General features: G+C 46.1%; 1 protein-coding gene across 2 annotated transcripts in view; it reads right to left on the bottom strand.

Annotated features, from left to right (window-relative positions):
- Positions 1-239, bottom strand: part of COL5A1 (collagen type V alpha 1 chain) — a 157,885-nt gene extending 157,646 nt beyond the window's left edge. For both annotated transcript variants that reach the window (XM_075716081.1, XM_075716082.1), the window contains exon 1: positions 140-239. In XM_075716081.1, the coding sequence (XP_075572196.1) occupies positions 140-239 (100 nt within the window). The remainder of the gene's footprint in view (positions 1-139) is intronic.
- Positions 240-13,754: the final 13,515 nt, after the last annotated feature.

Genomic DNA, 13,754 nt, shown 5'->3' with positions numbered 1-13,754 from the left:
GGATAAGGAAAGACACACGTTTTGCCCCGCACAAAAGCCCCCTCGCCCTCCCCACCCACCCGGCTCCCCCCAGCCCCGCTGACACCCACCTCCCTCCCGCTGCCCCGGGGGTGGGTGGGGGGGCTCGGGGGTCTCTTACCTGCCCGGCCGAGGGACAGGGCACCCAGCAGCACCAGGGCAGCGGGCACCGACCAGCTCCGTATCCAACTGCGCCTTTTCCACCGCGTGTGCGTATCCATGGTCCACAAAAAACGGGGCACCAGCTCGGGACAACTCGAAGGGAAGGGGTGGGAAAAAAAAATATATATATACAAGCGAAGAAAAGCCGCTCAGACCCCCCCGCCAGCCCCCCCCGGAGAGCAGCCGCTTTATAAAACCATGGGGCGGGCGGAGGGCTGCCGGGGGCTCCGCCGCGCTCACTCCCAGCCCCTGCCTGCTCCTGCAGCGAAAAAACTTTTCTTTCTTTCCCCCCACCCCCCTTTTTTTTCCTTCTTTTAAACCCAAGGCAAGAGTTTGTCAATCTCGGAGCCGCGCAGCAAATCAGGGCCGGGCGGTGCGGCCCCCCAGCCCGGCCCCGCCGCCCGGCCCCCCCCGCTCCCGGCCCGGCCCCGCGGCAAGTTTGAATCTGCGGGGCTGCAGCAACCGGCTGCCCCGGCCCCCGAAACACTTCTTTGTGTCCCCCCCCCCCGCCCTCCCCTTTCCCCCCCAGGAATCAGCACAAGCCGGAGTTTTCCCCTCCCTTCCCCTCCCAGCCCCCTGCTCTTTCCTGCTCCCAAGGGAGATAGGGCCCCCGGGGCTTGTGGAAGCATGGAAAAATGCAAAGATTTGGCAAAAAAAAAAGTGAGGCCGCCGCTGCAGAACGTGCATGCAAAGGGTAAAAAGCGCAAGCAGGAAGGAGTGGAAAGGGAAGGCAGCATCCACTGCCAGGAGCTGAGGTAGTCAGGACTGGCCACCAAACATTAAATCTGGTTTTGGGGTTCTTAGTTATCAAGCTAGTTACTCACTTGAACAGCCTCACCAGGGGCATGGTAGAGCCCCTGTCACTGGAGGTTTTCAAGATGCTATTGGGCAGGGTGCTAGATAATCTCAGCTAGGCTCCCTTTCCCACAAAAGGTTGGACCAGATGTTCTTCTGAGGTCCAACCTGGGCTATTCTATGAAGCTAGCTGGTGGCAAAACCCTCCTCTGGCAGGCAAGCGAGGAGGACAGTAAGGGGTGAAGGTGCTGCTGGCCCTCCAGCTGCACACACAGCTTGTCCCAGCATCCAGCTCCAGCACTGCTCTGCTCCTGGGGCTCTTCCTCTCACTATGCCGCTGGGCGCTGATCACCTTTGCACACCAGTGCTGGCTGGTGCATCCCACTGGTAAACATCAACTTCAAACAATTTTACTTGTTCTGGCATCGTACAGCAGCAATATTAGCTCTGTACTGAAAAAAACCATAAAAGCTGATGTGACTTCCCCACACCACATCCTTTCCTCCAGCAGTGTCGTCCCTCAGGTCCCAGGAGAGGAGGCCAGACCTCACACCGTAGGACCAGGTGGCACACAATGCTGCAGAGCCCTCAGCAAACCCCAGATCAGGTTATCTGGAGACCAAAGAAGGAACCACCAAATGCAGCCCTCTCCCTTAACTAAAATCCTTTGGAAACATGTTCTGGTATCAATACTTGCTTTGTCAGTGCCATTTCCAATCTAAACGATTCCATGATTAAAGATCTGAACATCATTGCTAGCATGCATCCAGGTGACAGTCCCAGCTCCCATGGCTTTAGTGGTTGGAGTTGTACCAATTTTCATGGAGCGGTGATTTCACCCATAGGCTCATACCCTGAGCCACACCAAAGCTTCCCAGCCCTTGCACAGCAGCATCCTTAAGGCCTTCTTCATCCACAGGAAAATAACCATTGCCATCACCTGAACTGCCACACTCTGCCTACCCTGGACTCCGGTCTCTTTGTCTATGGGTTTGGTTATTCAACACTGCAAGAACGTGGGCGGTCACTGGCCATTCTCTTTATCATGTACAAGTACAACAATGGATGAGTTAGGGGTCACTCATCCTGCCCCTGCTTTGGGCTGTCTGATGGAAGAGCTCAGCACAAACAGGGCCTTATGTTGAGCTTTAGCTATTCACTCAGCATAAATCTTTGATTTTAATTCTGCTGGAAGTTTCTTGGTCAGGTAATTGATATTAAACTAATGCATCAAAACCTACAAGCACAGGAGGCCAAATCCCACCACATCTGCAGAAGGAAGGGGAAATGGGTGCTCCCAGTCCACTCAGCTTGTAGTCTAATAAATAAGTTATCTAATGGTTCCATGCAGAAGAGCTGTAGGAAATCTCTCTTTACCTCTGAGCCTGTTGACATGCCTTCCCCCTACCAGCCTCCCCGTGAAACTGGAAAGGCCGGAGCATGAGCCACACACAAGAAGAAATTCTCTGCTGAAAGAGCCTTTCGCCAGAGAGGCGAAAGGCAGATTGGCTGCAAGCCCCTGAGCTGGGAGGAGGCACGCAGCACACACTAGCTGCAGCCACGTGTAGGGTGGGTACGGTGCCAGTGGCACTCCCAGGCAAATCTCTCAGATGAAAGCCCCTTCCCGTTCTTGCCTTTCATGAGTAACCAGATGACTAGAGGCTGGCGAGACAAATTAAGTGATGCTCCGTATCCAGGAGTAGCCTGAAGGCAAGCTTTTTCAGTACAAGTAGCACCTGGGCAACCCTGCAAACACCACTGCAGAGCACCCACTGGATGCAGCCCAGCAGTGACAGTGTCTATCACCACTGCCCCTCCCTCCTGCTTTAAAATATCCCACTACTCACAGCAAGTCCTTTCCACAGGCTCACAGCTGCCTCCGGTATGGAGCAGAGAAGCTGCTCCACAGCTCACAGAAACACTGCGTGACAGAGATGCTTCCTCTCCCCTTCATTTGTACAGGCAAGGAAGCATCGAGGCATACGGATGTGGAAGTAGGACAGCTAAAAGCACCAGCAGACCCCGTGGGTTGCAAATACCTTCCCAGTAACTCTTCTTATTACAATAACAAAGTAATAACTTGATCCACAGTATTTCTATGGATGCCTAATCACCCTTGAGAGGCACTACCAGCCTCACTGACAGAGGTGGTGTCTGATTTCAGCCCCAGTTACACAAATGCCAGGATCTGGGTCTTCTCATGCCAGATTGGCATTTTTGATCATACAAACAACTCATTGTTTTGGAATGGGACCCCGTTTTGTCTTCTCCAGCTGCAAGTGAAATTCCAACTAACACCTGAACACTGTAACCAAAGCATTGCCATTCCCTGCCCTTCTAGAGGTGTACAGCTATAGGAAGGGGGATACCTAAAGCATCAAAAGCACTGCAGACAAGGAAATAAAAGCAGCTCAGAGCAGCATGCTCACTTACACACCACCCATTTTCCAAAGGCTCTCAACTCCAGAAGCAAGCCAGATTGCCCAAACCTGGAGCCATATCAGATGCAAAGCAACTTTGCTTTACACCAGTTGAGAACCCCAGCCCAGGGAGCTTTTGCTGAGCAGTAAGCCTGAGTTTCTAGTTGCTTTCCAGGTGATTTACAAGCTTGCACAGACCTGTTTGCCCCTCCTTGACAGTAACAGAGAAATACAGAAATAAGCTTGTAATGGCAAACTGGAAAATTCCAGCATCCGCATGCAGAGTTTAAAGAGCCAGCCTCCGAGTCAGAATGGGCCAGATCATCTTGCTTCTGGTGGTGCAAGCTCCAAATAGGTTTACACGAGCCAGGTTGGTTGACGCCAACTCCAGATCCCTCCAGCAGCCAGTAAGGGTAACATCTGAATTAGCCAAAGGAATACATTGCAGCAGTGGCAAATGGCCAAATATCTTTAAGGAACAGCAGTTTATAGAAGTATTTGCATGACTAAATGCATCTTGGGCCCAGATAGCTGTTGTTTATAGGATGGAGGACATATCTGTGAGCTTTCAAAAAGAAAAAAGCCTTAAGATACATAGGTAAAAAAAAATTTTAAAAATCATTTATATGCTATGAAACAAGACGTGAGCATTCAGCCAAAACCCCCAAAAGGGCATTATTCTGTAATTTGAAAGTAAGTATTGGGATAATCAGAAAGAATAGCCCTAGGTGTTACTGATAAGCAGTTACACCCTGCTACCAGCTGATGAGAACAGACTGAAAATGAAACTTTCTTAGAATTGGCTGAGCTGTTGCATAAATAATCAGGAAAGACAACTGCTCTCAAATGAATTCAAATACTACTTATGAAGAGCACACTCATCTAAAGACAACTTTCCTCTGCAATCTTATAACCTGCCTTTAGTCTTTGCAAAGATAAACACAGTTGCATCCCTACCCCTAACTCAAATTTTATGATTTGTCTTACACTGAAGTCAAACCCAGCTTATGACCTTACACCCATTACCATGGAAATGATTGCTCACAAATTCAGCTTAGGAAAAAAAAAAGAGAATTTAGTGCTATTGAGAATTTTTGGGACTTGAAAAATAAAGCTGTCCATTTATCCACAGAGGAAGCACCACATCTGGTATCCCAAAGCCGGACATTCTCTTCAGCCTCAGTGCTCTGTATTCTGTGTGGTCTTTAATCTGAGCAAAGTGTTTACTGTACTATCCAGGACTGTTCGTGTCCATTCCCACCCTGTTGAAGAGCTGCAGTGTGGCAGCAACTTCCCCAACATCCTAAAACCTTTCCAAAGACATTGTTTTGAACAAAGGCCATTACAAATCTGCATTTATAGAACATGGTGATGGGTAGCACATCAACACTGATACTGCAATACTGCGAGCTATCAGGTGATACCAAACATGTAGAGCAGATACTGTTATGTTCTGTTTCAACTCCAGGCCAGCTGGCGACATGATGAATAGATTCAGTAGGTACCTCCCAAACGTGAAAAATGTACAGCTCCAGAAAGAGTTAATTATTTTTTCCTCCCAGAAAGACAAATCACAAAAGACAGAAATAAAAATAACACTACTCCTGTGGTTAAGCACCTGTTTTGGCTTTGCAGGCCAGTTTCTTGACAAAACAGCTACAGTGCTGCGAGGCTAGGAGCTGGACAGCCAATTCTCCCAGATCCCAGCTGCTCTGGTGGAAATTCAAACCTGCTTTTTGCCATGAGGTGGCAACCAGGACAAGCCCCATCAGTGGAAAGAGCAGCCAACACAAGGTGGAGCTTGTTTTTTGTATGTTTAAATGTTTCATAGTCAAAGAGGTTTGTTTAGTAGAGGAAATAGCATTATAAAGAGAACAGACTTTCCACTCCTCCTCTTTTTCCAGTGTTGTTGCCTTCTTTTCAGTTTCATGTTAATGACTCCAAGCCTTGTATGTGTTTGAGCCATACCAATCTGTTAAATGCAGAAGGACAAATTGCACCACGGTGCCTATTGAGAAGGATGAACTCAGTTCACCTTCCCCTTTCATCTGGTTCCTCTCCATGCCCAGTGCCAGCCTGGAAGACTAGTAGGAGTTGCCATTCCCTCTTTACATCCCTGTGTTTTATTTCCTCATGCCCTATCATCTGCGGTCAATGGCCCAGGCTAAACCCTACATAATCTGTCTAGACTTCAGGGAGATAATCCTTGGTGCTACAGAAAGTGTTATGTTAAACCACAAGCCTGCACATTAACAAGGACCTGTGACTTACCCTATGATCTTCACAAGGGTCAAAAAATGAAGTTCCTAAGTGACTTGGACTAAACTCGCCCTGACCCCAATGAAGGTTTCATTGAATACAGACCACAGAGTTCATTTTCTAGCTCCAGTCTGTCCATCATAATCATGTCTGAAGATTAAAGGTGAGCCCAAACCACAAAGCTTATGTACAGGTCCAAAAATCACCCAGCAACATCTGGCTTCAGGGGTTGAGCTTGGGTGCCTGTTAGGAATATTTTCATCTAGACCACTGTGGTGTTCATTTTCAAGCCTAGCCACAAGGAAGGCTTTTAATATTTTCCCCAGGGATGAATGGGGCTGGGCAGGAGTCAAATGAACAGATGACAATTCACTTCTCATGCACCTTCACTTTTTGGAAGTTAATGGTGATCACAAGTTTACTTAACACTCCATCTGCCAGGACCACAATACATTTTTTTCCAGCAATTGTTAAGTTGTAGGGGGTTTTTTTCCCCTCTCCTTGTTATTCCAAGAATGCAGATGAGCAGTTTTGCTGGTAGAGCCCAGTGTCCAGAAATGAGGTCACTCTCCTCCCTGCTGCCTTACATTTCCTGAAATAATGACCAGGACAGATGCCAATTGTACTCATCCCCAGCAACCTTCCTTCATTACCTACTTTCAAGCAATCACCATGCCATTTTTGCCAAATATTCCATGCACAGTTATTTGATATTTGTAAAGACCATCTTTGGTAGCTTCTAAACATGAGCAAGATTTGGTGTTGTGCCAAGGAAAAGCCAGCAATTGATTTTCCCCTGCCACATTTAGCTACAATTAGCTGCTTTGAGAAGAGCTCTTTCCTAGTGAGAGATGTGCTAGAATCCTACCCAGGAAAGCCCTGAATCCAAAATATAAATTGCTGCAAATCCTGGGATATCAGACTGAATAAGTCAGCAGAAGTAAATCTTGGTCTATAGTATATGGAATAGTTTTTGCAAGCATGGCAATCCAACTTCTTCCCTACCGAGCTTTCTCAGAAAAAGCCATCTCTAAAGACATCTGTGCGGTTTTTTGGGGGGGGGTATTAGAGTTCTAGAGCTCTGTACTCTCAAAAGCAGCCCATGCAACCTGAGTGTGTGCTACCTGTGCATATGTAAGGGTACAACACCCAGCAGGTAGAGTTTTAGGCCATGCAGAGGATTACTGGATGGAAATTAAATAGCACAAAATTCAGATTAAGATGTCAGGAAAACATCCTCACATTAAGATCTCCTCAGCCATGGAAGATCTGTTAGACTTCCCAAAGGAAGTGGTGAAAAATCCCATTACCTGAGTCACATCAAATCAGTCTGGACAAACCTATGTGCTGTGGGAAACAATCCTGCCCTGGCACAAGAGTGGGTTGGATGACTGGAGAGATCTTTTCCACTGATGGTTTCCACAACTCAGTAATCCTAGGAAAAGTTTGGGTGCATTTCACAAGAAAGCGTGGTCACAGCACGAAGACAAGCCTTGTGGCTCCTGTTCCCTCTCCTGCCTTTGCTGGCATGTACGAGACATCCCAGCAGGCCTTCTGCCTCTTCTGCCTGTTGAACATGTACACTCTTCAGGACAATGTCATTTGCAAGGTTTTCCATGCACACAAATCACAAGTGGTTTTTCATCCCTATGAGCCGCAACAATACAAAAATTCAATGTTCTACATATGTCCAAGCACACCCAAAATCAGCATTTATGAATTATTCTACCCACATCCAGTAACTGATTAAAGCATCCCAGTACATTTTGGTTGCATCAGTCGGTTTTTTCATCCTCTAGTCCTTCCTTGAAAAAAAAAAAAAGAAACAGAGCAACTTAAAGCCTTGAGATTTTTCTTACCAAGCAATTTTCATCCACATTTTCCTTTCTCTAATATTTCTGTCAATTAACCACATAACACAATTTCCAGGCAGCTATTTCCATTTATAATTTTGTTGCAATAACCATACCAAAAATGGCACATTCTGTAGATTCCCCTTTGATTTCACAAGATTACAGGTTCATTCCACTGAGGGCTTCTGGAGTGACAAACCCCTTCATTTTGTTGTCTTCCCCCACCCCCCCTTGTTGAAGTAGTGGTTTAGAAATTATGAGAATACAAGGACACTATGCGCACCACCCAGCTATCAAAAAGCAATTCAGACAACGGGTAACAGTCTTAGTAAGTCTAAGCTACTTTCTAAATAGAGAGGGGAAAAAACGTCAGGCAAAGCAGTCATTTTTGTGGATGAATCACTTGAGGAATCCAATCCAGCTACCGAGTGGTCTCTAACATGACTAATTTTTACTGGAAACACTGAACAGACAGAAGTAAGTCACCTTCTCAGACACATCAGCACCTTTCCCCAAGTCCCCACAGTAACTTACTTCCCTCTCTCCCCACTGATGAGTTTTCCAGTTTGGGGAGCTGTGGGGTGAGCCAGACAGCATGGCCAAAGGTACAGACCTTGGCCAGATCAAGGTGCCAGATCATTAACATTTTTAACTGGAGACACAGTGCTCATACACCCAGATTAAGCACCAATATACCACCCTAGATCACCCCACTGCCTGCCAGCCCTGGGTCATGCTCCAGCCTCTTATTTCAGCTGGGTTTCCAGGATGCAGCACCCACATATCCACCACATTTCTACAATAGATGCTCAACTACTGCTTGGAGGACCATACCTTCCAGTGCTGGTGTCTTTCTGTAGCATCTAGGGTCTTCCAAAATTATTACCAGGTTTTACAGCTACCTGAAACTGCAGATTGGTTGGTCACCTCTTACAGGGCGTCTTGCTTAATTATTTTTTAAAATACAGACCTGGTTTTGTTTCCAGTTCAGTTCCAGACTGGAGCAGCATCCTAATGCCTCCTGTTTACATATTTTGTTTTTTGGGGGGGAGGTTTAAATTTATTTTTACATTTCTCAGATACCTTTGAGGAAGTCCAAGGAGTTTTGGCCACACCTTATATCTTCAAGATCAGCAGTGCAAAATACTCCACCAGCATTTCACATCCCTTTGAGGATCTGATCCAGAAAAACACAGCCCTAATTGTTCTTTCCTCATGCATTAAAAAAGCAACTGTGAGGGAACAGGTAGCAGACAGACTATGGTCTGCCGTGCTTCCTATCTTTGAATTGCAACTAAACCATACCTTCCAGAAAACAAACTACCTAGCTATATGTATATATACCATTGGCTTGCATTTATTGCCTGCAGCCCCCTCAGAGGGTGGGGAGATCTCTAGGAGCACTTATACTTGCCCTGTAGGCTATAACTATCTTGTTGGGTTAAAAGGGTTTGCTGCACCACCATACCCAACTTCAGAGTGCAATCACAGCTTTGCTGTTTTATTAGCCCTGGGAAGCAGCACTGTGCTTGTCAGGGTTCCGCAGCCATATACAGAGAACCCCCCGCCACCTAATGCGTATAGACAACTCCTAAACATTAAGAAATAGTTATCTGCATAATTAACATTTGGGGGAGATTAAGTTGGCATAGAGATTCATGTGGTCCTGATTAGGACCAGATGTGTGGTTTGGGTTTTTTTTTTTCACTGGTGGTGATAACAGCAATAGGAATTTGGCAGTGCATCTCGGAGAGGAGGGCTGGGAGAGAGGCTGGAAGGCTCTGCTGCCCCTTCCCTAGGACCCAGCCCTGATGGCTGCTCACCTGGTTCAGTCCCTTCCACCTCTGAACACCACAAAACACAGCCTCACAATGCTGTAGATTTATTCTCTTTCCAAATCTATTCAGATTCACACAGACCAACCAAAAGCACAGGGCTGCAGCAGACCTGTCCCAAAGCCTCTGCTGAAGGCAAGGGCACCAACTCCAGACTATCCTCAGCAGCTCCCCCTCCACAGAAGCAAAGCCCCTCTGGGAGGGCAGAGCACTCAACAGCTCATCACACCTCCCAGCTGTGTGGCTTCCACAGGTATGGGTGTCTTTAACCCTTTCCTGCCCCAGCACCTTTTATTTACCTATCATACAGCTTGTTTCCCTCTGGCAAGACTTCCCCATGGCTTTGTATTCATAAATCATGAGGCCAGAGGGGTTCATGTTTCACAGAGGCCATGGGGCTTCAATGAATTAAGTCTTGTTTGAACTAGAGTATCTTTTTTAGCAAACCAAACAAACTTCTTGACCTGACTTGTACTGCAGCAAAACGAGCCCAGAAAGAGCTCCTGGCTGCAGTGGGAAGGTATTTTGCTTGAAAAGTCAAGCTTCCTCATGGCACTGCTGAGAGAATGGAAGGTCTGAGGAGACACCCTCATCTCAGACATATTCTGCTGGGTCCAAGGCCGATTTATGTAAGGGCCCTTTATACCCTTCTGGCAGCCCTTAAATTGCCATCAGTGCCTTCTTGCAGTTAGAGATGCTTTTCTTGGTGTCATGTTTGGCACCTCTGAGCAGTTTTTCTCCCCCTTGGTCCCTGGCTTCAGCAGCAGAAGTATATGTATATTATCCAGATCAGATGCTCAGCTGACTTAAATTGACATAGCTCCATCAAAGGCAATGGGGCTTCACACATTTACACTTGCAGCATCTCTGCCCCCATGCCTTCCTTTAAATGAAAAAGTCAACTACTTAATCACAAAAATCCCAGGCAGGACTTCAAATATTTACTGATCAATTCTATGGGCAGTGCTAAGCAGGCAGCTGCATGAGTGGGGCTCCCATGACTTAACTCATGCAATGTGTCAAGCCGAAGATCGGAAATTCTGGGACTATTTGCCCCAGCCCTGTGCTCTGCTAAACCAGCTATTCACTTTAGGGACATTTTAGCATAGATTCCACTTTTAAGGATCTGTGTATTTAAAAAGACAGAAGAGTCTTCAGATGAAGGATTCAATTGACAAAGGTCACCAGCAAACATGACTAATCCGTTATGCTGTTAAACAACTCAACATGCAGGGGTTAATCAATGCTAGCCCAAGGTCTAATCCCTCTTTCTGCTAAATAACTCACTGAAAACAAACTCTGCCTACTAATGTTCTGGAAAGGAAGATAAATGCATACAAGGCTTGAGAAGGTTCAGTTTTCAGAGCTCTCGGTTACTATAAAGCCTGACTACTGTCAGTCTGGCCAGATGTTATTTCCATCCTTGCGAGGATATGGATTAGGGGAACATTGGCTGGCACTCTGCCAGCTTGCAAGAGTCAAAGCACTGGACACCTCTTCAACCTGGGTTAGCAGGGCTGTCCTGCACAGACAAAGCAAGAGTCACTATTCCCTTGGGGTTTCTGTGCATATTCCAGACCCCTATTTATAGCTGTGATTTGTGCTTTTACAAGATGGTAATTTCATGCTGCTCATAAATCTTTCCCTGAAAACTGGTATTTGTAGGTCAGCAAGGAGAGGAAGCCAGCAACCAAAATTGCTGAACTTCTGCAGAAACTGTACAATTGGGCCACAAACACTGAAATGCAATTAGGAGGAATCAAAGAACCTTGTGTTGTCTCATGTTGGAAGGGGATGTTTGTTCCATGAGGATCAGTGGCTGCTGCCTACACATTGAGGAGGTTGTTTGGGATCTGGGAAGAGGGTGACACCATTTGCTTACCCAGTGGATACAGTTTACTGCATCAATATGCCAGCCAAGTTTGGACTGGCAAGTCACATCACTGACATTATGTCATGAAAGTGTTTGTCCCTTTTGATTTTTTTTTGCATTTCTTATACCTCTGGGATTGCATTTCCCCTCAAAAGGGAACAGAAACTCAGCAGAAGGTTATTTCCTTTGGCATTTAAGGATATTGGGAGGAAACTAATACTAGTTTAGGCTCTACAATGTTGGAAAGCCCACAAATATGAATGCTAATATGTCCTTAAGACCCTCCTGTGTCCCGTTGATTTTGGGACAGCCTTGCAAAAGTCCAGTCCCTTGGAATAAATGGCCATGCAAAGAGTTACTGCAGGTCATGCCAGCTTCTAACAAGCAGGTATTGCAAGCTGGGGTCCTCGAAATGCAGGGTCTCAGAAACCACATTTCTTTTTCCCTGTCAATGCTTCCAACACTAATAACTAAGGGAAACCCTTAGGGCTATGCCCATCTTTGCATTCATTACACCCATGCTGCATCAATGAAGGAAAATAGCTTTTACTCCAAATGCCTGTTACATGTAAACAGGCTTTTTATAATTAGAAAGAGGCACTCAATTCCTGAAGAAAGATTATTAAAACAAACCATTTTCTAAGTTATGTTCAGTTGCAAGGGCACTCCAACTTCCCAGTAACTTTGCTTTTCATTGTGACAGTTTTGCCTGCCTCTGATTAGCAAAAAGTGACTTGCAGGATGTTTACTGTTTGGCTAAAGACCCAAAATGCTGCTTTTCTAAGATGATATTTTTTTTTTTATATGCCACTGGAAATTGCAAGGTTCACAGAATAACTCCATAGTGAATTTGCAAGCTGCTTCTTTCCCTCTGAGCTCTCCACGACCATCTACATTCTGATACACCAGAGGCACCCAACGAAAAAATGTGATTACAAAGCAAAGAGTTAGTCCAACATTAAAAACTCTCAAAAAGTAACTTAATCAAGTCTCCTCTTAAAGACCCTGTGCCTGACCTCTGCTTAGTTACACCCAAGTACATCAGTAGAGCTACTTACAGCCAAAGCAACCCTGTTGCCCCATGAGCTTCTTTTACTTCAGTGAGTTTTTCTCATGCAAAAAGGCCTAGGTGCTGGGGTCTGAATAAGGACAGTCATTCATGGAAAGCCAGAATTGTGTTCCTGCATGCTGGCTTCATCATCCTTCCCTGCACATTTCAGGCCGTTAGCAGCAGACAGCGCCGTCCCCATTTCCCACCATCAGCACTGGAGGATCTCGGCTGGGTAGGCCCCCATGGATGGTGGAGGGGAGTTGGGATCTCACCCAGCAGCTCTCAGACCCTTGCTGGAGCAGGAGGCAGCAAATGTGGAAAGCAGATGTGCGAGTGGAGGAAATCGGGTTTGCAGAAGACAAGGAAAGGAAGCACAGAGCAGCCTGCGGGAACAGCACCTGTCCTGCTAAAGCAAGTTGCATGCTCCTAACAAAATGCCTTTGCAGCAGCGGCAGGCACACCAACCAACCCATTCTTTCCCACATCCTCTGCTAATTTGTCTTAACAACAGCAGGAAGCAGTCTAGCCTTTAAGATACCAAGGGACATCAGTGGGGACCAGGCTGAAGACTTCCAGCAGCAAGATGTGCATAGCTCCTGCCTGAATTGGTTGCTCACCATAAAAGCCAAGGAAAGAGCCTTTTGACTGAGTCACTGGCATGGGGAAGAAACCTAAAGTATTTCCCAGCTCCTCTACTGACTCTTTGGTGAATCAGTCACTGAAGTTCAACAGCAGCCCCTGCACTGGCTGAAAAACTATTTTTCTTTGAGAAAAACACTGAATGTTAGATATTTTGAGATGTAGTGCTGTCTACCTGATTTGGAGCACAGATTTAAACCCGGCCTCCTTCTTCCCAGCTGTGGAAGATAAATGATAAGTTTCCACAAGGTTCAGTCCCAGAGAAGCAGAGCTTGCAAACTGCAAAAGCAAGCATATCAAAATCATTCTCAGACAGCTCTGAAAAATATCCTGTAAATCTTTCACCTGTGACTTTTTACTTGATCTACTCCAAGGCAGGATGAAGAAAAAAAATCAGAAGTGGCTCTTTTTGGGTATGAAGATCCCTGGTTTAGTTCAGTACTAATTCTGGAGTACAGGAGTGTTGGTCATGGGTGCATGCATAGGCTTGTCCTGAAAGCTGTTCAGTCACATCATATCAAGTCTAGGGGGTTTTTGGCATATTGTATAGTAGCTGAACTCTGTCCTAATGCTAGGAACATCACAGATGTGCTGGTTCAATCATTTCCCAATAAAGCTATATGCTGACCTCTTCAGCGCCTGCATTTTTGCATCCCCAAATGACTAACTAAATACCTCTGAATATCTGTATTCCTCAAGTCTGTAGTTTAAGCATGGATTGAACAAATTCCTCAGACAGGTTGGAAACACGTTTACAAAAACTAGAGTCCACTGTAAAATCATTATCCCCCACACAAATCCCCACGGTGTAAATAAAGCCAGACAAGCCCAGTTGCTGCTCTGCATTCT

This window comes from Pelecanus crispus, chromosome 9 (assembly GCF_030463565.1).
Source record: "Pelecanus crispus isolate bPelCri1 chromosome 9, bPelCri1.pri, whole genome shotgun sequence".
NCBI classification, from domain to species: domain Eukaryota; kingdom Metazoa; phylum Chordata; class Aves; order Pelecaniformes; family Pelecanidae; genus Pelecanus; species Pelecanus crispus.
This window is presented reverse-complemented; position numbering and strand designations above follow the sequence as displayed.